This window comes from Dunckerocampus dactyliophorus, chromosome 5 (genome assembly GCF_027744805.1).
Source record: "Dunckerocampus dactyliophorus isolate RoL2022-P2 chromosome 5, RoL_Ddac_1.1, whole genome shotgun sequence".
NCBI classification, from domain to species: domain Eukaryota; kingdom Metazoa; phylum Chordata; class Actinopteri; order Syngnathiformes; family Syngnathidae; genus Dunckerocampus; species Dunckerocampus dactyliophorus.
The window spans coordinates 25,267,271-25,288,519 of NC_072823.1; the positions used below are offsets into that span (position 1 = coordinate 25,267,271).

Genomic DNA, 21,249 nt, shown 5'->3' on the forward strand with positions numbered 1-21,249 from the left:
TTTATATAACATGTCCCGATAAAGTCCAGTTTGATTTTTTTAAGACAAAATTAATATACACCCGATATATGTTTTATTTTCGTAAACTGGAGTGGAAGTCACTTACCGGAAGTGTACGTGTAAATATGGAACATTTATACCTTGAAGAAAGTTCCAGACGGAGGTATTTTTACGTTGTACTACACTTCCAGCAACTTGATAGTTAGCGAAAGGTTATAGTGGCTGTTTGTTTTTTCAGTGTTTTACTTGTTTTTTATTTTTAGATTACGACAGAGAAGTTATTACATGATGTGATAGACGGCGATTAGTGAGGTTAACGTTTTATTCGGGTTTAAAAGTGCTATTTGTTTTGTTTAGCTGCTCTCTTGCTAACGTTAGCAGAGTAGCCTGTGGACTAGCCAGCTAGGTCAGCTGACGTTTGCTAAGCCAGTAACTGGACGACTGGTACCGGTTCGGAGAAACATCTCCACTTCTGCCCTAATTCTTCACTCTGACGCTCACAACGGAGACCTTACGTTTTTCATGCGAGCACCGGAGTCTGTTCGGACATTTTAATGGGAGGCAGCTGGCTCCGGGGTGGACGTTGCGGGCAGCAGTCTCCAGCAAAGCGGAGCTTGTGGCGACGCGTCGGGCTCACATGGAGTCACTGGCCGGCTACGTGTACAAGGCAGCCAGTGAGGGTCGAGTCCTGACCCTGGCCGCGCTGCTGCTCAACCACACCGAGGCGGAGACGCGCTTCCTGCTGGCCTATGTGACCCAGCTGGCCGGCCAGAGGTCCACTCCGCTCATCATCGCCGCCCGCAACGGACACGACAAGGTAGTCCGGCTGCTCTTGGATCATTACAGAGTGGACACCGAGCAGACGGGAACCGTAAGGTTCGACGGGTACGTCTCAAGTGGACCGTTTATTTCTTGTTGACGGTATTCTGATCTTTGACCTAGTGATGGTGCATTCAGGCTAGAGGTGGACGATACTACAAATTTGGGTGTGTTTCCGATACCAAGGAAATACAGGGGCAATATCCTTGATACTGTTACTTTGGTACTTAAAGATCATTCAATGATTTTGTGTTTTTTGGCATTAACTTGTTGATCATGAATTAAATCAGAACAAAACATAGGACTAAGCCTTCCTGTGTCCATTCACGTATTCCTTGAGTTTGTAAACGATATATAATTATTTACATATTTGACCAACACAACAAAAACAGACGTTTTTGAGAATAAACATGGAAGAGTACTGTCAAATATAAATCTCATTACACTAATATAGAGCCAAAAACTATACCACCCTGTATTGATTAGGATCAATCCGCCCACCTGCTGTATTGTTTGCATTTGTACAAGAACTCAATGATTCATTCATGAAGTAAGCTCATTAGTAGGGGGGAGTCACGAGACACCCAACTCACGAGATGAGACAATACTTGAGATTGGATCCACAAGACAAGATTTTAACATTGATTTTAAGAAAAGTACAATGAAAAAATATGACGGGACAAACAGACTTTTTTTTATTTAAACAAGTCACAAAACAATGCAGGTGCATTTTGAAATGTTCATTGTCCCACAAATTGACGTTCAAAAAACACTTTTGAAACCCAATAAATCACTTTGTGATAATAATAATAATAATAATAATAATAATAATAATAATAAGCAATGAGCCACATTCCACAGATGACCCTTGTGCCACACTTTGGACACCCATGCATGTTTTGCCAAGAAGGCATGATGCAGCGAGGCGACGGAGGATTGTGTCCAAACTTGGGCTGTCAAAAATAGCGCGTTAACGGCAGTAACTCATTTATTTAATTAATTACTTTAACATTTTTTTGCGTAATTAACGCATGTGCATCATGACAAGCCATACCTCTCTGTTATGACGGCAGACGGAAGAATAGTTCAGTGTCCCCACACAGTCACACAAAGTCTGACGCTCTTTTATAACTTTATTCTGACCTGAACACATCAACAGCAGTGCAATTCCAACACCATATATGTATCTCCAACTCACAAAACATGTCTCTAGTCCTTCTCGGAACGACACTTCCTCATTGTCACGAGACGGCCACTAGATGCATTCATGGACACTCCAAACATCACAGTAATGTCTTAATTATGCGCGAATGTGTGGTCTAAATGAACAGAAAGACATAGAAAAACAATACGTGGCTATTCTTACCACTCACTAACGTAACTCTTGCTGCGGAAGTACAATTTGATGCATGGAAGTATGCTCGGAAATCCCAGAAAACACATCTACACTCAAAACATGAATTCAACTTAAATTACTTTGTCTTTGAGCACAACTCTTCATGGCTCATAATAACAAGGTTAAAGTGGGATTCAAATGTTGTGCTACTTTTAAAGAGACTAGTGTTATGTAAATAGACTTTCAGACATGTGTGCTATCTTTTAGCTTGACTTAAATTCTCAGTTCATTTAGAGCTGTTAATACATACAATGTATATGTAATTGTGTCCTGTCATTTATCTTTTTGTTCATAAAATACAGTAAAAAAAAATTGGCATATTTCACACACAGTTGCAAATGGTGATTAATCATGATAAAGTGGAAAACGGTGATTAATTTGATTACCATTTTAATCACTTGACAGCCCTCGTCCAAACTCAACTTTCTTGGCTCTGTTGGTCAGGCGCTGGGTTTCATTGTGGGGTTAGTTTTTTTTAACAGCTTTCAGACGTGCATTGCACGGCGTTACAGAGATGGAGCTCACTCTCGCTGGTCTGCCAGGCAGATTCTTCACCTTTTGTTGAGCGCTTGTATTTAATTACCAAATAAATGCATGACGCAAGAAACACTTATATGCGCACCCTTACACGCTAAATATATTGACCATGTCACTAAATTGTCAACCCAGAGCTCTTCTACGTATGAGGTGTGTTATGAAACAGAACCGGTGATTGCCGGTATTTGAAAGTTGGTGCTGAGCCAAATGCAATGAGCGTCAACAGAACCACTTAGTGATTAAGGGTGCAGACAAGTCCGAACATCTACGTGGGTTAATTTGACAAATCTTAAGTAAAATTGGATCAAATGTAGAATTACTACAGCTTGTGCTTGGACATCAACAAGTAGCAAGCAGCTGTTTAACTCAGATGGAAATAAAACCAGTGACACGTCACTCGCTGATGCTGTGAACACCAACGTAGTTTGGATTGCAAGGTGTACCTAAAGCACTTAATGTGCGCTTCCAATAATGCCTTGCACATTGCCAATTCTTAATAACATTTCTTATCATTCATGGTAGTGATGTCACATTTCCGTCTTGGTTGACTTCTGGCTGCTCTGTTGTCGCGATACAGCTTTTCTCCTAATGAGAAATCTCGTCACGTTTTATCGCGACACCTGTACTCATTAGAAAAACAGTGACTTCTTACTTTGATTTCTTGTGTTGGCTTAATACTACTAAATGCTAGCTTTAGCTTGTGACCTGCTTGCTCACACAACTCCCAGAAACTGGTCTGTCTGCTTGACCACACCCACTGTGATGTCGCCACAGAATGATGATAGGGAGTGACCTTGTGACCTTTCACCCACAGCTATGTGATCGACGGGGCCACTGCGCTGTGGTGCGCAGCAGGGGCGGGGCACTTCGAGGCAGTGCGCCTGCTGGTGAGCCATGGTGCCAACGTCAACCACACCACCATCACCAACTCCACACCACTTCGGGCGGCCTGCTTTGACGGGCGCCTGGACATTGTGCGTTTCTTGGTGGAGCACGACGCCGACATCAGCATCACCAACAAGTACAACAACACCTGCCTCATGATCGCCGCCTACAAAGGCCACGCCGACGTAGTGGGCTTCCTGCTGGAGCGCGGAGCCAACCCCGATGCCAAGGCCCACTGCGGCGCCACCGCCCTGCACTTTGCCGCGGAGGCGGGCCATCTGTGCATCGTGGCGGAGCTGGTGAGGCGGCGGGCGGTCATGGCTGTCAACGGACACGGGATGACGCCACTGAAGGTGGCGGCGGAGAGCTGCAAGGCGGATGTGGTGGAGCTGCTGCTGGCGCATGCCAACTGTGAGCCGCAGCGGCGCATTGAAGCGCTGGAGCTGCTGGGCGCCTCCTTTGCCAATGACCGCGAGAACTACGACATTAGCAAGACGTACCAATACCTCCATACCGCCATGGAGGAGCGCTATTGCGACCCGCACAACGTCATCGCCAAGGAGCCACTTCCGCCCATTGAGGCTTATGGGGGGCGGCGCGAGTGCCAGACGCTGGCGGAGCTGGAGTCAATCCAAACAGACCGCGACGCTCTGCACATGGAGGGACTGATGATCCGTGAGCGCATACTGGGCTCGGACAGCATAGACGTGTCCCATCCCATCATCTACCGCGGTGCTGTCTACGCTGACAACATGGAGTTTGAGCAGTGCATCAAGCTGTGGCTGCACGCGCTGTGCCTCCGCCAGCGAGGGAACCGTAACACCCACAAGGACCTGCTGCGCTTCGCCCAAGTCTTCTCGCAGATGCTCCACCTGAAGGAGCGCCTGGGGGCAGCAGCAGTAGAGCAGGTGCTGGGCTGCAGCACGCTGGAGATCCGTCGCAGCATGGCACGCATGGATACTGCTGTGGAGAGCGAGCTGCCACAGGCGGCGGACAACTACGAGTCCAACGTATTCACCTTTCTCTACCTCGCCTGCATCGCCACCAAGACGCCGTGCGGCGACGAGGAGCGCGTACGCATCAACAAGCACGTGTACGACGTGATCCAGCTGGACCCACGTTCCCGCGAGGGCGCCTCACTGCTCCACCTAGCCATCAGCTCCAGCACACCTGTGGATGACTTCCACACCAACGACGTTTGCAGCTTCCCAAATGCGCAGGTCACCAAGTTGCTGCTGGACTGCGGCGCGCACGTCAACGCCGTCGACCATGAGGGCAACACGCCGCTGCACGTCATCGTGCAATACAACCGTCCCATCAGCGACTTCCTCACGCTGCACGCCATCATCATCAGCCTGGTGGAGGCGGGTGCGCACACTGACAGGACCAACAAGCAGAAGAAGACACCGCTGGACAAGAGCACCACGGGCGTGTCAGAGATCCTCCTTAAGACACAGATGAAGATGAGCCTTAAGTGCCTGGCGGCACGTGCTGTGCGACGCCACCGCATTACCTACCGGAACCAGATCCCCAAAAGCCTCGAGGAGTTTGTAGAGTTCCACTGATTGCAATTTAGTTTTTAAATTTTTGCTTTGAAATGTCTGCTTCTTGAAAAAAACACAAGGTGACATCTTTTTTTCCTCGCGTCACTTTTAATGAAGCTTTTTTTTTTTTTTTTTTTACCATGAATGTTTTTGTTTGGACCTGGACAAAAAACACACAAGTATTTATTTTCTATCAACACGCTAATTAAAGTGTCTTTGCTGCTCTGTCTTTCAGAAACAGTTCATGGTCATATGCTACGTTAACGCTGATGCTAGCATTCACTTTTATTGGCATGCATTATTTTAGCATAATTTATCGTCTTTAACTTGTTAGGGGTTTTTTTTATTTTTAAAGTGAATGTTCGCTAGGAAGCTAGCGTTGCATGTGACATTGCTAGGCACTGACCAAACCATCACTCAATAACTCCGCCCACAAGTTAGCTCACAGTGAGTGTGCGTAGGAGTTGCTGGGTTTTTTTCTCATATTGATTTTTAATCCTTGTGACAAGCTGATTGTGTAACATTTAATTTGAGTGGCGCTGCCGGCGCTGCCGTCACTGCGTAGATTGCGTCGCATCCAGCTCTGCCAAGTGCCTCGAACCTGCTTTTTGTTGTGATGTCCAGCAGGGGGCAGTGTGTTGTGTTAACGTTGTAACTCCCAATGAGATGTGTGAAACAGGTTTTATTCACAAATTGTAAATCTACACGCAAGAAAACTGAAAACTCATTAAAAGAGTGAGACATTTTTTAAAAATGTTATTTCGTTTACTTTTTGAGTATGACTAGGGGCAAGGGACAGTATTCGGATTCAAATTTATCTAATGAGCGTGACGGGATTGTTCCCAGGCGGGCCTACCATTTCATTGGCAAGTATACCACAAATGTGCTGCTAAGAGATCTCCAAGCTAATTATGAACGCTAACTTTGCAGTCAAAGCCTGTGTGTCCCACTGATCTAAAAAAAAGACTGTATCGAGCTTCTATTGTTTTATTTTTGAAGCCAATGGAAATTTGCGGCGGCCATCTTGGTGAGACCACTTTGCTGTGAGACAACAGTATGGCAACGCACTGGTAAAACTTCGATTGATCGTATAGCCACCAAAATCAACTGCTAAAGGTTATAACTACTCAGATTTATACGCTTTTGTGTCATTTATCAAGCTAGTAAGATGTATTTTAGCTTCGAGACGGACGAAAAATTGGCTGTGTGGCAGCCTGCAAACATTGTTTACGTACGGAATTTAAAGTCTATCTTTGTCTAATTATTTTCCTACGGTAAACCATTATTTTTTTTATCTCAGGATAAGGTTAAGGCAGGAAGAAAGCAGAAATTTTGTCACATGTCTTCTACCTTTGCGTGAATCATGTGTGGTATCAGAATTAATGTAACTTGGTAGTTGTGGTAGCTTTTAAAAAAAGCTGTTTTTTGGTACAAAAAGACATTAGATAAGTGCAAATACTCAAAGCCTACTGTAAAAAACTGCATAGAAATAATTTTATCATTGATTGCTAGGCTAGGCACCAAAAAAAAGGCCTAGTTGTGACAGGAAGGTGTAACTAGAAAATTCTTGCAAAACCACCCATCAAAGTTCATACTTTAACTTTTGGTTACATTTCGAGAACTTTTCAAAGCAAAGCCGTTCAAGTAGTGGCACATATATCAGGTCAAAAAAAGGTGCCAAGTAAAAGTACTTACGAGTGGAAGGTTCTTGGGAAGTGCTTTTTAAGTTGTGTTTCCTCATCCTCGCTTCCTTCACTGGCACTCCTGATGTTTTTGATGATTTTTCACTAATTCTGCGTTCGTATACCAGCACAATCACAAAGCTGTGGCGCGTAAGGTGGTCTCACCAAGATGGCGGCGATCGAAAAAATCTGGCTTCAAATTTTGGCGCGTGAAAACAATAGGTTGCTCGATCCAGTCTTTTTTTTAGATCAGTGGTGTGTCCCAACTTGATTAAAACAATCAACGCCACCTAGCGTTGCTTTCCATGTGGCTGGGGCTTATGACCCGTAGTGCAAGCAGCCAGCCACCAGGGGGTCTTGGTGAGTGACTTGGCAGGGCATTGCCAGGAAGGGTTGGTCAGCCTGTCCTTTAAAGATGCCAGCTCCGCCCCCTCACAAAGAATATAAACATCAGCAATAACAGTGACAGAGCAGCCACAGTCATCACAGCCCCTCTGCCTGCTTCCTGTTGGCTGCCGGCTCCTCCCACTCCTGCTGACTCCACCTACTCCTGTTAAAGAAGCCAAGCTGGGCACAGAAGCAACATGATGGGAAAAAAAGCGCCATAACTTCACATTTAGTGTGTGTGTGTGTGTGTAGCGTGCACGTACCTTCCACAGAGCCAGCACTACCAACGCCAGCAGCAGCAGACCTCCCACTGAGCTTCCCAGGACAAGCCTGGCCGGAATGGCGACATCATCCTGGTTCTTCCTAAGTTCCATGATCATCTGCAGAGAAGAGCTTGTTCTCTAATTTCAGTCATTGTGAAAAGTGTTATTTTGACATCAAGGACAACAACAACCTGTCGGACAGGCTGCTCTTCGTGCAGGAAGTATGAAGCAGAAGGTTCTAAATGGATGCTTGCGCTGACCACCACTTCCAAGGACTTGAAGATGACCTAAAAGGAGTTTGAGCAGAAAGATGGACAAAAGTTCCACAATAACTGTGTGTACTGCCGATGTTGTCAGTAAGTGTGTGAGGATGACTCACTGCCTGCAGGACAGGTCTGTGGAGTCTACCAGTGAGGGTGACCTTCGCCTGTTTGGAGGCGGGAATATCCAGTCTGCACTGGACTGCCATGCTTACACTGTTACTCTGGTTCTGCACACACACAAATACACACCTATAGTGTTTGACAGTGTCTGGTTCTGTTCCACTAAGTGGACTCACCATCTGAGGAAGGTGACTCAGGTTCTCTGCTGTCACCTGATTGGCCACTGTGGCCGGCGGCAGGATGCACGAGGCAGTGGCCTGCAGAGACAAGAGGCGTGAGTCCAGTATCGGGGCGGATCTATCGCCGTCTCTCACCTGTTCAACGCTGCACTCGCTGATGCTCAGCATACGGTTGCCTTGTAGACTCATGGCCCAGATGTCCGCGGTGAACAGGATGTTCCGCACGGGGAACCAGGCCAGGTTCTGGATCTGCACGAAGCATCCTGCTTGTTGATCATGTATTTGCTCATACATAAAAGTAAATACGACATTACTTACATAGAAGGACATGTTGAAGGTGGGAAAATTGTCCTCGTCCTGGGAAGACTGGACTTCAAAGCGGACGGGGCTTTGATCTCTGATGACATGCAAACATACCTCATTTGACTTGGGCCCAAACCAAGCTAATAATGTACAGATACTAATAGATGTAATGTGTCACTGACGTGGTGAAAAGAAGGTCTGTTTGGTATTTTAGAGGGAGGATGATGTCATTGTCATTGTTTTGTGGAAACGCATCTTCTCCTTCACTGGAACACATAGATGCGTGTTAAAAGGTACACAAAAATGACTTTTTAATGACGTTCTAACAGGAAAATGTGTCTATGAGCACCAAATGTGAGAAAAATCTACCATCTCCCTCACTTGTTTGCTCCCCTTTTGGAAGAAGTGGCTCTCAAACGCTCGCTTATGAAGTGTTTCAAGCTTTCATGAGAGAAAAACCTCCATCCTCATGGACATGATACTGTCTCTGACCTGCCCCTGGCTAGATGAGTCCACCCCGTGTATACACCCACCACTGTTTTTGAAAAAAAAAAAAAAAAAGGTTTCGCTACACATCTTAAAATAAAGCCCTGCCAACCATCTGTCAGTCAACTACGGACGTGGCACCTGTAAGATTGATCATTTTGGGTTTTTTTCCCCAACAAATAGGCTAACCTAGCATGATATGGCATCTATTACATACAGTGTAGAGTGGAACCTTGGTTAGTGTCATTAATTCATTCCAGAAGGTCTGACGCTAATTGAAACAGGCATTAACCAAATAAAATTTTCCCCATAAGAAATCATGTCAATGTAATTAATCAGTTCCAGAAAGACAAAAATGTTGACACAATTTCATAGTTTTACTTGCAGAAACCAATTTTAAATGCATATAAATACATATAAATGATGACTGAAAGAGATACGTGAACATTTCAGGTTTCTTTTGCCTTCATTGAAGACGTGATTCTTGAAGGAACTGAAAACAGGAAGGTGGTGGTGGTTAATCTCGCGGCCACATCGTGTCTTTGAACAGTCACGTCTTCCATGAAGGTAAAAGTACTGTAACCTTAAATATTCATTTATGCCTTTCATTCCTCATTTATATGCATTTAGAATTGTTTTATGCACGTAAAACTATAATTGTAAAACTATAAAGACATGTCCAGCAAGAGTCCACCTGATGACGTAATAGATGGGCAACATAACTTCTGGGTCCAGTTTCCATTTTGTAAGCTAGCTAATAGGATGATTACAAGGAAGGACGTTTTGTGATACATTAAGAACACAGCTGGACTCACGCTGTGTACTAACAACACAAGTCGCGCGCCATATTGTTCGCTAACCAAAGAATGTAGGCAAACCGAGGCAAAATTGCGGTGTACATTTTTTACGTGGACCAAAAAAAACATGCTAACCAGTGTGGACGCAAACAAAGTTACCACTGTATGTGGAAAAAGTGGATAAAGTGCACAATAGCGCATCTTGGAAACACACGCAGTGTCAGAGACAGGCATGGACAAACACAGCTCATGAGCATTAAAGTCACAGACAAACAAAACATCTGTAGCGTGTTCCCAAAAGGTTTACTACAAGCGCTTTTAAACTGTCTAAATTCCAGCATCAAGGCTAGACATTGGACAACTCACTTCTAGTACACAACAGTGGCACTTCTCACCTGCTGGTTGCCACAACGATACGAAGGTGGTCCAGAAAGACAGAAGGACTGAAATCAAACTCCACACGGAAAGACACCTGGATGGAATGAGAATTGATTCCTTTCATAATAAAACTCCATCTTAAATGACTTTTTTCAATGGAGTTCTTACCTGAGATGAAGACTTCATGAATGGTGCGTTGATGTTACATTGCCTCTGATTGGCCTGCGGGTCCCGAGTGATGCACTCAATCTGAATATCTGATTGGTCCTGTAAGAAGAGGGAGGTTGTTTGGGCTTGTTGTCATTTGTCCTCCTTAAAGTCCCCACGAGAACATTCCACTTGCAGACCTTGACTATGAGGCTGGAGAAGACGAGGTTATCCGAGAAGGAGATGTGAATGGAGGTTTTGTACGCGTTCTCTCCCCTGTTCTGCATCTGGGCAGACAGCAGCACGCTCCTCCGCCTGGACTCCACGACAAAGACAGGGCCCTTCATCGTCCCATGCTGGTTGCACAGCGACCAGCTGGCACCCTCTTTTGACCTGCAGAACTGTCTTCATAGGAACCCACACCTTACGGTTACCATGGATACGTCCTACGTGTGTGTGTGTATGTGTTGCTCACTTTGAATCCATAAGGTCAGTGAGACTCCTGATGCTGAGGTCAGGGACGCAGGCGTCTTCCTGCGCACATCCGTTCCAGAATGGAAGCTGCGCTCAAGACATGTTTGTCTGTCAGCTAAATGCGACAGTCAACAGGTTATTCTAATCTGTTCATAATATAACATATTAGCATGCTTAGTTTAACTGATTTTGATTAGCTCTGCTAATAAGCTGTCCCCTGCTGGTTCTGGATAGACTGTGTCACCTCGGTCTTGAGAGTGTTGGGCGAGTCCGGGTCAAGCACCGGCCCCTCATCTGAGTTCCAAAGCCCCGCCTCTAAGGTCACTGGGATTGGACGTCCGTAATCCATTGTGTCCTGTTCACAGGAGGCAGCCTGTCAACCTGTGTGTGTGTGTGTGTGTGTGTGTGTGCGTGTGTGTGTGTGTCACCTGCACAGTGAAGCCGAGACGTTGGCACTGAGAACTTCCTGTTCTTAACAACAAAGTTTTAGGTTGATGCCGGTCAACTGGATCGAGAAGTGCTCGGGGAGGGAAACGATTTTCATTGAGCGTCAGCGTGAACCACAAGGCTGCAGGAGAGGGGCGGAGTCATAAACACTTTCAACCAGATAGTGGCATGCTGCAGACTCACTGGCTCTTTCAAAAAGTGGCTACATGAGCACATGCAAGTCATGATTGGTCACATGACCTTGTGTTTGTGATTTCACCTACCGACCTCGGGCGTCGAGTTCATCCCGGATGCGGTGGTGGAGTGAAGATGCAGACAGACGATGGCCGACATGCACGTGACCAGCTTGTTTCCTCGCCAACAGTCCTTGTTGAAGACATTGACCTTCTCAGGCTCAAAGGTCAGTGTGGCCTGAAGCCGCACCACCTCTTGTGACCTGCAACGGGGAAGTAGAGGCAGCGAGGTCAGGTGACACTGGAAGGCGATGTGCGATCAGGAGAAGCAGGCTCTAAAAGACTGACCATATGACAACAGCGGCTCCCAGCGCTCCCACCGCCAGGTCCACGAGGCCGTCCGCGTTGGCGTCCAGAACCGCGTGAATACTTCGGCCAAAGTAGTTCAGACCCGCAGAGAGGCTGGCTGCAGACAGGCGCTGAGGTGGGACACGGAAAAGTTCACATCCCGCTTTTTCCGCCCACGTTTGTGTGGGGCTTGACGCACCTGCTTGTACTGCCGCCTGATGCTTCTCTTGTGGCCGGAATAAATGTACACCACTCCCTGGTGGTCGTCCTCCAGCGGTGCGCCCACCGCCAGCTCGTTGAAGCCGTCTGCGTTCATGTCGGAAATCTGGGCCAGCGCCGAGCCCAGACGAGAGTTGTCAGCGACGTCGGAAAGCAGTACCCCCTGCAGGACTAGCGGAGCCTGGAAGCACAACATTCCCATTAGTCTGCTCATTAGTTAGCTAGTAAGTTTATAGATTAGTTAGTTAGGTTTGTAGTTGTTCAGTTTGTTAGTCATTTACTATGTCCATTAGTAAGTTAGTTAGTTAGTCAATTAGTCACTCAATTTGTTTTTTAGTGCCCTCTGTGAGACTAATTTGCTTGTTAATTACAGTACTTACTTAATCAGTTCATTAACTAGTTTATTAGGTATTTAGTTGTTCGTTACTCAGTTAGTTATTGAGTCTGTTGGTAGAAATTAGTAGTAGTCAGTTCATTAGTTAGTCAGTCAGTTCATAGAGTATTAGTTGCTCAGTTAGTTAGTGGGTCACTTTGTTAGTAAGTTATTTTATTAGTGAGTAAGTTTGCTATCTAGTTAAACAGAAAGTGTTCAGGCAGTAAGTTAGTAGGGTAGTAGCTGCTCAGTTAGCTGGTTATTTAGTAAGTCTGTTAGTTATTCATTTAGTTAGTAGTTTTAGCAGAGGCGGCCTCTCCGTGGTCTTGCTGCGGACAGTTGAAGCCCTTTTTGCATCCTTGTTAAAATGTACAGTATTGCTGCTGTCGTCCTTATGTTATTTTCCTCCTTCTTTATGGTATGAACCGAAGATTAATTTATTCCGAAATGGCGCCCTACAGCTGCGTAAGTTCTACCTTCCGTCAGAATGTCCAGAATTCTAACTTTTTGTGCATCTTCCTCTGCCTTTTGGGTGCAACTGCAGGCGCCTTTGTTGGTGCAGAGCCTGTAGTCGACATTGTGAGTTTTGTCGAGGAGAAAACTTGCAAAAATGCAGCACTAAACAGCCACACTGCTAGCAATTGAACAATTATGTAAATTAGACAAGCTGAACGCATTCTGTACTGTACAGGACACATGGCATGGAGGAGATTGATTGATGGTCTACAGTCCCTTAGCCAATCGGGACGCAGAAGACAATGCGCGTTCTCCCTTAGCGAATTGGGACACAGAACACAATGCGTTCATACGCTGTAAAATGTTTTTTTTTAAAAGCATACTACACTGTAAAAAATTGCACACAAAAAAATGTGTGTAATAGCGAGGCTGCGTAAAGTGAACCGTGTTATGGTGCGGGTATATGCATACCTACTATATATATATACTGCTCAAAAAAATTAAAGGAACACTTGGAAAACACATCAGATCTAAACTGGGGGAAAAATGATCTTGAATATCTTTCCTGATAATAAGTGGGTGATGTATTAGTAACAAAATGATGCCACATCATTTGATAGAAATGAAAATGATCACCCTATAGAGGGGGGAAATCAAAGACACCCCAAAAATGAAAGTGAAAAAATGATGCAGCACACTGGTGCATTTTGCTAAAATGTCATTGTAGCAACTCAAAATGATTCTCAGTAGTTTGTGTGGCCCCCACGTGCTTGTACGCATGCCTGACAACGTCGGGGCATGTTCCTAATGAGACTACGGATGGTGTCCTGGGGGATCTCCTCCCAGATCTGGACCAGGGCATCACTGCGGTACCTGGAGGCATGGAGGAGATTCCAGGAGACAGGTAGTTACTCCAGGAGAGCTGGACAGGGCCGTAGAAGGTCCTTCAACCCTCAGCAGGATTGGTATCTGCTCCTTTGTGCAAGGAGGAACAGGATGAGCACTGCCAGAGCCCTACTAAATCACCTCCAGCAGACCACTGTTGTGAATGTTTCTGACCAAACAATCAGAAACAGTCTCCATGAGGGCGGCCTGAGGGCCCGACGTCCTGTAGTGGGCCCTGTGCTCACTGCCCAGCACCGTAGAGCTCGATTGGCATTTGCCATAGACCACCAGAATTGGCAACTACACCACTGGTGCCCTGTGCTCTTCACTGATGAGAGCAAGTTCAACCTGAGCACATGCGACAGACGTGAAAGGGTCTGGAGATGCCGTGGAGATGCTGCCTGCAACATCATTCAGCATGAACGGTTTGGTGGTGGGTCAGTGATGGTCTGGGGAGGCATATCCCTGGAAGGACGCACAGACCTCTACAGGTTAGATAACGGCACCCTGACTGCTATTAGGTATCGGGATTAAATGCTTGGACCCATTGTCAGAACCTACACTGGTGCAGTGGGACCTGGGTTCCTCCTGGTCCACGACAATGCCCGACCTCATGTGGCTAGTGTATGCAGGTAGTTCCTGGAGGATGAAGGAATTGATACCATTGACTGGCCCCCACGTTCACCTGACCTAAACCCAATAAAACACCTCTGGGACATTATGTTTAGGTCCATCCGGCGCCGCCAGGTTGCTCCTCAGACTGTCCAGGAGCTCATTGATGCCCTGGTCCAGATCTGGGAGGAGATCCCCCAGGACACCATCCGTAGTCTCATTAGGAGCATGCCCCGACGTTGTAAGGCATGCGTACAAGCACGTGGGGGCCACACAAACTACTGAGAATCATTTTGAGTTGCTACAATGACATTTTGGCAAAATGGACCAGTGTGCTGCATCATTTTTTCACTTTCATTTTTGGGGTGTCTTTGATTTCCCCCCTCTATAGGGTGACCATTTTCATTTCTATCAAATTATGTGGCATCATTTTGTTACTAATACATCACCCAATTATTATCAGGAAAGATATTCAAGATAATTTTTCCCCCAGTTTGGATCTGATGTGTTTTTGAAGTGTTCCTCTAATTTTCTTGAGCAGTATATGTATATGTCTATATATATATGTATGTATATGTATATATATATATATATACTGTATGTAGTATGCAGTATATGCAGTATATGTATACATACATATATATACACACACACACACACACACACACACACACACACACACACACACACACACACACACCACACACGTAAAAAGTGATAAATATTTAAAGCTTTGTCTTTAAATACAAAGCTTTGTGTTATTCAACATTTCAGCTTTTTGTCATTATGTTTTTTGGTCTATTTTTTTTACCATTTTGCTGTTTTTTTTAATGTTCTTTTGCTTCTGCAGTAATGCAATGACAAATGAGCCACACTTTGGTCACCCTACTTTGTGGGTTGGACTTGTGGCCTGGGCTCTATAAGCAAATTACAACCGGGCTTGGGCGAGCGGTGGTGTGGAGAGAGAGACTGGTCAATGCGTTACAATAGTCAGCCCTAACGAGCTGCAGCTCGAAGATTTTTTTTGGATGTGCACATCTATGGAGTTATATTTGTGTCTTAATTCTGAGGTAGCAAAGGCAGATTTTGAGTCATATTAACGTGCAACAACTACCTGTGTTCTCAAGCACATCTGTGCGCTCAGTCACTCTCCCTCTTGTTCGACCCTTCTGCACGTGTCTCACTCAACCTTTACTAGCGTGGCGAGGGGAGCCGGTGTATCTCCGGCCGGGTTTTGGGGACGGGGAGCTTGTGGGTAGCTGCCTCGAGGGCAGCGAGGCGTACGGGCATGTCCAGTGGTCAAAATGCGTGCATGTTGGTCACTCTCAGGGAGGGGAGGGCACTAATGTATTAATATATTTTTTTTTTCTAACATCCTCGCGGCCCACTGGCAAAGTCCTAAAGATCGATCAGTGGTAGCAATCGACGGGTGGGTGAGGCCTGCGTTAGATAGTAATCAGTCAGTTAGTAGGGTAGTAGTTGCTCAGTTAGTTAGTCATTCGGATATTTAGTAGTTAGCTAGTTGTTAAATTGGTTAATAGCTCAGTCAATTACTTAGTAAGTTGCTTTGTTAGTTAATCAGTTAGCAGGCACCAATCCCAAACATTCACAATAGTCTGCACTTGAGCTCGATAATAGTACTTCATTAGTTACTTACATATAGTGAGTTAGTCAGTCAGTTAGTAGTATAATGATCATGTTACTCCTTTGTACATGTGTGTACCTGTGTGTGTGTGTGTGTGTGTGTGTGTATGTGTGTGCGTAAGCGTGTGTACCTGAGGTGTAGCGGTGTAGATGTATACTTTTCCTCCCTCCCAGCCGTGACTGCAGTACATGGGTGCTGCCACCAGGAGGATGTCACTTTGTCCGTCTCTGTCAACGTCCATCGTTAACAACACACTGCCGAAATATGAGCCAATCTGGCGCATGCACACATGTACACATAGATGTTCAGTACATTTTTAAATGATGTGTTTTAAAGTTTGATCAAAAAGTAATGCATGTTTGGACCTGCTCTCCCAGCAGCGCCTGCAGAATGGTCATGTTGCCGTTGTTGTCCAAGGTGAATGTAATAACCTTCCCGCTGTGGTTGAACCTTGGAGCTCCAGCCACAAACACCTGAGAGCCTCCGGAGGAAAGCAGCGATCCCAATGAGTAACCTGGAGGGGAACAGTCCAGACTGGCATTCATTTCCCTTGATGGCACTGATGTGAGAAGGTGGAATACCAAGGTAGGCTCCGTGATTCTGCAGCTCCTCTGGAAATTCATTGTCGTACGCCGATTTGGGAGGAACCACCTTCTGTTGTTTGGCCTGCTTCAGCACGGCACCATTCCAGTTGTAAGCGCCAACGGCTCCGAGCAGAATTCCATCCTGAGGAGGACACGTGGACTAATGAGGTGACTGGTTCTGATGGTTCTGATCAAGCACACATGACACACGACAAAGTTTGTTTGTTGATGCAGTTGCTAGGAAACCCAAATTGTGTCATCTCAGTTTTGTTTTGAAGGGAATTGTAAAACTGGAAATGACGTTCCTGGCCCGCTGGTTCAGTAGAGAAGTCCAAAAGGAGCACATGCTTGGCAGAACTTCCCAATGTGAGCAGCATCTGCTTTCCACACCAGACCCCTCAACCCAATTTCACATTTCTCCCTCTGATACCTGAAACTGACACAGCGGGAAACTGTGGAATGTGGAATCTGCTCTGCAAAGAGCATTTCCATGGTGACCCCTTCATTCCAACACCAGAACTTTGTAGCGTTTTATCTGGATTGGACCCAACAGAAGCTTTTCCAGAAGCTTCTCAGAAGTAATTCCATCACAGCACCAGAGAGGACGTGACAGAGCAATGTGGTCCTTATCGTGTTCTGTTCATCACAGCAGACAGCCAGCAGGAATGAGCATTACCTGGCTGAGCATTTGAACACATCACATGACCTGGTGGACTCACCTCGACCACGTGTGAAGAGAATCCCGCCTGTGCCATCTGCAGGCCAAAACCTTGACCCAGACTGCTGGTTCCTACCCGACAAAAACACTTAAAAAGGTCCCGTCCTCTCTAGTAAAGCTTCTGAGCAGAACATGCGCTCACCCTCCAGAGAGAAGATCCTCTCTCCAAGAGCGTCCACGATGTCCTTCAGCGCCGCCTCATCCGTCACATTGAAGAAGTGCGACTCGTCCGGGTCACTGGCGATGAACTTGATCTCATTGAGAAATGCCTCCGGGTTGATGCCCCGCCGGTTGTAGTACCCCAGAACCTGGAAAACACTCATGTGAGGAACCATACAGAAAATGGATTGGTGGTATTTACATAGGTGTCCAAAGGGAGGCACTCACCGCTATGGCGTACATGGTGATGTTGTCCCGCTCGCTGGCGGTGACGGCGTCCACTAGCTGAGGGCTGTCGTGAGATTCTCCATCTGTGATTACAATCATCACCTTATGAGCGCCAGGCCGGCCTCCACTTTGGAATGCCTGTGACCTGTAGAGCCAAGAACAACACTTAGTCATGTGACTAAAAATGTGCTTGTGGACTGGTGCCCGCATTGGTCACACCTTGCCACGTCAATGGCCAGCGCCGTCCTGGTCTCCTCACCGCCCCTTTGTTGGATGCTCCTGGCGGCCTCGAGTACCTCGTCTGATGTTTGGTATTCGCCCAGTCGGAACTCATGGACCACCTTGGACCCGTACTGCACCACGCCCACCTATGAAGCCACCAGCATGTTGTCATTGTTACCACCGACCATGCACTGTTAGGAACCTACCTGTGTCTGTTGCGGGCTGATGTTGAACTTGTTGAGGATGTTTGTGACGAAGTCCCGCACATCAGACCACGGATAGATGGAGTTAGAGCCGTCCACAACAATCACTAAGTCCATGAAGGTCTCACATCCTGTAGGACGTAAGTGGTCACCAGGGACATTTGGAAAGACAGACAGACTGACAGATGGGAGGCGGAGTTACTCTGGAAGGCAGGAGCAATGGTGTCCGACATTTGGAAGTTTTGTTCAACACGGATGCAGATCCCATTGCTGTACAAGAAGCTTCCGCACTCGTGAGACCAGAGTGGCCCGCAAGTCTGAAATGGGAAGCACAAAGATGATGCGTTACATCGTTTGGCATCTCACTGGTGTGCCGTCATGTGACTCACCACAAAGCTGCTGTCTTGAGGGACAGAGCTCAGCGTGATTCCCAGACGCATCCCATCTTTCTTCTCCGACACGTTTTCCAGGGACACTCTTCCTGATCAGGGGACAGCACATCAGTTCACATTAGGAGTTTTATTTACTAAAAACTTAGAGTGGGTGGGGCATCAGTCAGCCATGTGGCTCACCCAAGTTGAGTGGGCTGCAGTCAGTGGAGTTTCCCTGATCCAGCGGACACCTGAACACATCGCCAGTCTGCTGCTTGCCCGTGTACTCGAGGGGGGCACCAACAAGCAGCCTGGGGAGTAAACACACAGTTCATTAAAAGTGGGGGGCCAATAGTGGGGGCCATGTTTTTATCCTTTGATGATCATTCATGCCACATGGCAGAAGAGGGGCAGAGCCACGGGCAAACACTGAGTCACCTGCCAATCAAAGCTGTTTCTCTTTAGTGACATATGCACATGACACCCTGCTGGCTGCTACAAAGATATGTGCGGCTTCTGGGAAGATGGCTGAGTCACATCACCGTGCATCATTAACATCATTAAACTTCAACATGTCCACACTGCTTCCTGTTTACTCTTAAAAAACATCTCCTCCTATCCCACAATGCACTGCACCACTCATGTTCTTCTGCTCCCATCTACAGGAACATATGCAAATCACACCCGAAGCAGCACAACTACTGGAGACGTTTGTTCGAGTCCCATGAAGGTCATGAAGATGAGGTGGCAATACTGAGGGTGAAGACGGACCATGTGGAACACATGAAACTGACTTATGCCGTCCAGCTGCTTCTAAGGAATGTTCCTTGGATGGAGGAACTACATTCTCTGGAATCAGCTCACTTGTGGAATAAGAAAAAATATGAAATCATGTGACCTCGAGAGAAGAAAATATGAGATCATGTGACCATGAGAGGCGGATATATGAGATTGCGTGACCATGAGAAAATATGAGCGCACGTAACTACCATGGCCATGGAAGCGATATGAGCTCATGTGACTACCATGAGAAAGGAGGAAACATGAGATAATGTGACCATGAGAAAAAGAAATATGGGATCATATGACCACAAGAGGGAAGAAAATATGAGATCCTGTGCCCACCATGAGAGAGGAAGCAATATGAGCTGACAGAAGAAAATGAGATATGACCAAGAGAAGAATATGAAATCATGTGACCACCGTGAGAAAAGTGGAACTATAAGTTTGTGTGACCAAGAGAGAGAGGAGATAATATGAGATTATGTGACCATGAGAGAGGAAATACGAGAGCACTTGACAATGAAAGGTGGAAAAGAGATCATGTGACCATGATAGAAGGAAATATGAGATTATTTGACCATGGCATGAGGAAATGCTGTGTCGTGACCAGAAGAGGAGGAAATATGAGATTGTATGACCAAGAGAAGGAAGATGAAACCATGTGACCACCATGAGAAAGGTGGAAATAAGAGATTGTGTGACCATGAGAGAGAGGAGAGAATATGAGGTCATGTGGCAATGAACGAGGAGGAAGTAAGAGATCATGTGACCATGATAAAGGAAATATGAAAGCACTTGACAATGAGGTCATGTGACCATGAGAAGAATAAATATGAGATAATGTGACAATGAGAGAGTAACTATGAAAGCACTTGACGATGAGAAGTAGAAATGAGATCATGTGACCATGAGAGGAAGAAAGATGGGCTCTTGTGACAATGAGCAAAGAGGCAGTATGATATGATGTGACTCGGAGAGAAAGGAATATGAGATCATATGACCATGAGAGTAGTTTTGAGAGCACTTGACAATGAGATCATGTGACCATGAGAAAGGGAAATAAAACATTATGTAACAACGAGACAAGGTGTAAACAAAAAGTCATGAATGATAGCCATTGGCATGGACCACTAACAGACATCAGAAATGAGGCAAAAAGGGGCGGAGAGACATATAGAAGGTGTTTCCAGAATCTTCTCACCACTGTCGTCCTCCAGCCTGGTGCTGCTGCACCGTGTAGCCAAACTGGGTCTCTTGTGAACCGGAGAAGATCTTCAAGTGCTTTGTGTTGAAGTTGAAGCAAATGTCTACATCTGGAAGACAAAAAAACCCTTGACGTCACTGCAGTAGCTATTAAACACCTCATCATCATGATCATCTAAGCTTGATGACCTCCTTTAGAACACATCTGGGACTTTCCCTGTTAGACCTTGGTCCTAACATCTGTAAATCTCCCCATCAGTGATTTCAGGGTGTGTAACTTTTCTTGGGCTCTTCTGGTTGTCGATAAATTTTTAAAAAATTCAAGTCCAAGTTGGAAGCATAGCAAAATGCAGCCGCTAATCAGGTTAAGATGGGAATGATGAAACAATGCGAAAGACTCAACATTTGCTAGCCTTCTCCTGTCCTGTTAAGATACCATGTGACCTTTCACCTTGCTGGGGTCAGAGGCCACAGTCCTGAACTGTCCTGACTTCCTAATTAACTTTTATGAATAAGCGATAATTTATGAAAGAACATGTATTCAGGATACAGTATAAGAGGATGCGCCTGCATGTGGTCACCATGGCAACAGAGCGTGGCATGCAGTCACATGACAAAGGTTGTCTCACCTGGCAGGAGGCAGCAGGTCCACATCAGCAGCAGGAGGCGGGATGCAGCCATGAGTGTATCCACAGAGACACAGCACGCGCTCTGACAGATCAGTGCTCTCTTATTGTTTTTATTCGGAGGGGGGCGGGGCTTTGTCCACACACACACACACACACACACGACAAGCCTCCAAATCCACCTATCACACTGGAGCTCAAAACAGGAAATGCATCCAATTTGCAGGTGCCGAAGACCACATGTGAAGGTGTCAAGGGAACCACAGCCAGGTGACCAGCGCTTAACAAGGAGCACATGGTGCACCCTCTTAAAGACACAGTAAGTAACAACGCC

The 21,249-nt window shown here is 46.1% G+C and overlaps 2 protein-coding genes across 3 annotated transcripts; one reads left to right on the forward strand and one right to left on the reverse strand.

The window, feature by feature from the left end:
• The first annotated feature begins 146 nt into the window (after positions 1-146).
• fem1b (fem-1 homolog b) lies at positions 147-7,348 on the forward strand. Its single transcript, XM_054777395.1, has 2 exons — positions 147-885; positions 3,567-7,348. Exons 1-2 carry the CDS (start codon positions 638-640, stop codon positions 5,200-5,202), a joined length of 1,884 nt encoding a protein of 627 aa, XP_054633370.1. The 5' UTR covers positions 147-637; the 3' UTR covers positions 5,203-7,348.
• On the reverse strand, positions 5,333-20,980 carry itga11b (integrin, alpha 11b). Of its 2 annotated transcripts, XM_054777393.1 has the most exons (30): positions 20,919-20,980; positions 20,288-20,399; positions 18,505-18,614; positions 18,322-18,413; positions 18,135-18,249; positions 17,936-18,063; positions 17,727-17,875; positions 17,508-17,652; positions 17,263-17,428; positions 17,122-17,192; positions 16,400-16,544; positions 16,184-16,332; positions 15,949-16,092; positions 11,828-12,028; positions 11,629-11,759; positions 11,371-11,543; positions 11,089-11,228; positions 10,905-11,015; positions 10,662-10,747; positions 10,387-10,591; positions 10,208-10,306; positions 10,057-10,133; positions 8,561-8,644; positions 8,394-8,472; positions 8,211-8,324; positions 8,073-8,153; positions 7,893-8,003; positions 7,705-7,800; positions 7,514-7,630; positions 5,333-7,430 (listed from the first exon to the last, which is right to left on the reverse strand). In XM_054777393.1, exons 1-30 carry the CDS (start codon positions 20,968-20,970, stop codon positions 7,347-7,349), a joined length of 3,567 nt encoding a protein of 1,188 aa, XP_054633368.1. In that variant the 5' UTR covers positions 20,971-20,980; the 3' UTR covers positions 5,333-7,346. The 2 variants fall into 2 exon arrangements, with proteins under 2 accessions (XP_054633368.1, XP_054633367.1); XM_054777392.1 differs by having other exon boundaries at positions 8,073-8,324.
• Between the last annotated feature and the right edge of the window lie 269 nt (positions 20,981-21,249).

Excerpts from the sequence above, each read along its gene's own strand:
- fem1b (XM_054777395.1), top strand. The coding sequence starts at position 638 with ATGGAGTCACTGGCCGGCTACGTGTACAAGGCAGCCAGTGAGGGTCGA. Across the intron at positions 886-3,566 it reads GGAACCGTAAGGTTCGACGG|CTATGTGATCGACGGGGCCA; the intron begins GTACGTCTCAAG and ends TTTCACCCACAG.
- itga11b (XM_054777392.1), bottom strand. The coding sequence starts at position 20,970 with ATGGCTGCATCCCGCCTCCTGCTGCTGATGTGGACCTGCTGCCTCCTG. Across the intron at positions 17,429-17,507 it reads TCACCATGTACGCCATAGCG|GTTCTGGGGTACTACAACCG; the intron begins GTGAGTGCCTCC and ends AGTGTTTTCCAG. Across the intron at positions 11,229-11,370 it reads GAACTCGACGCCCGAGGTCG|CCTTGTGGTTCACGCTGACG; the intron begins GTAGGTGAAATC and ends CCTCTCCTGCAG.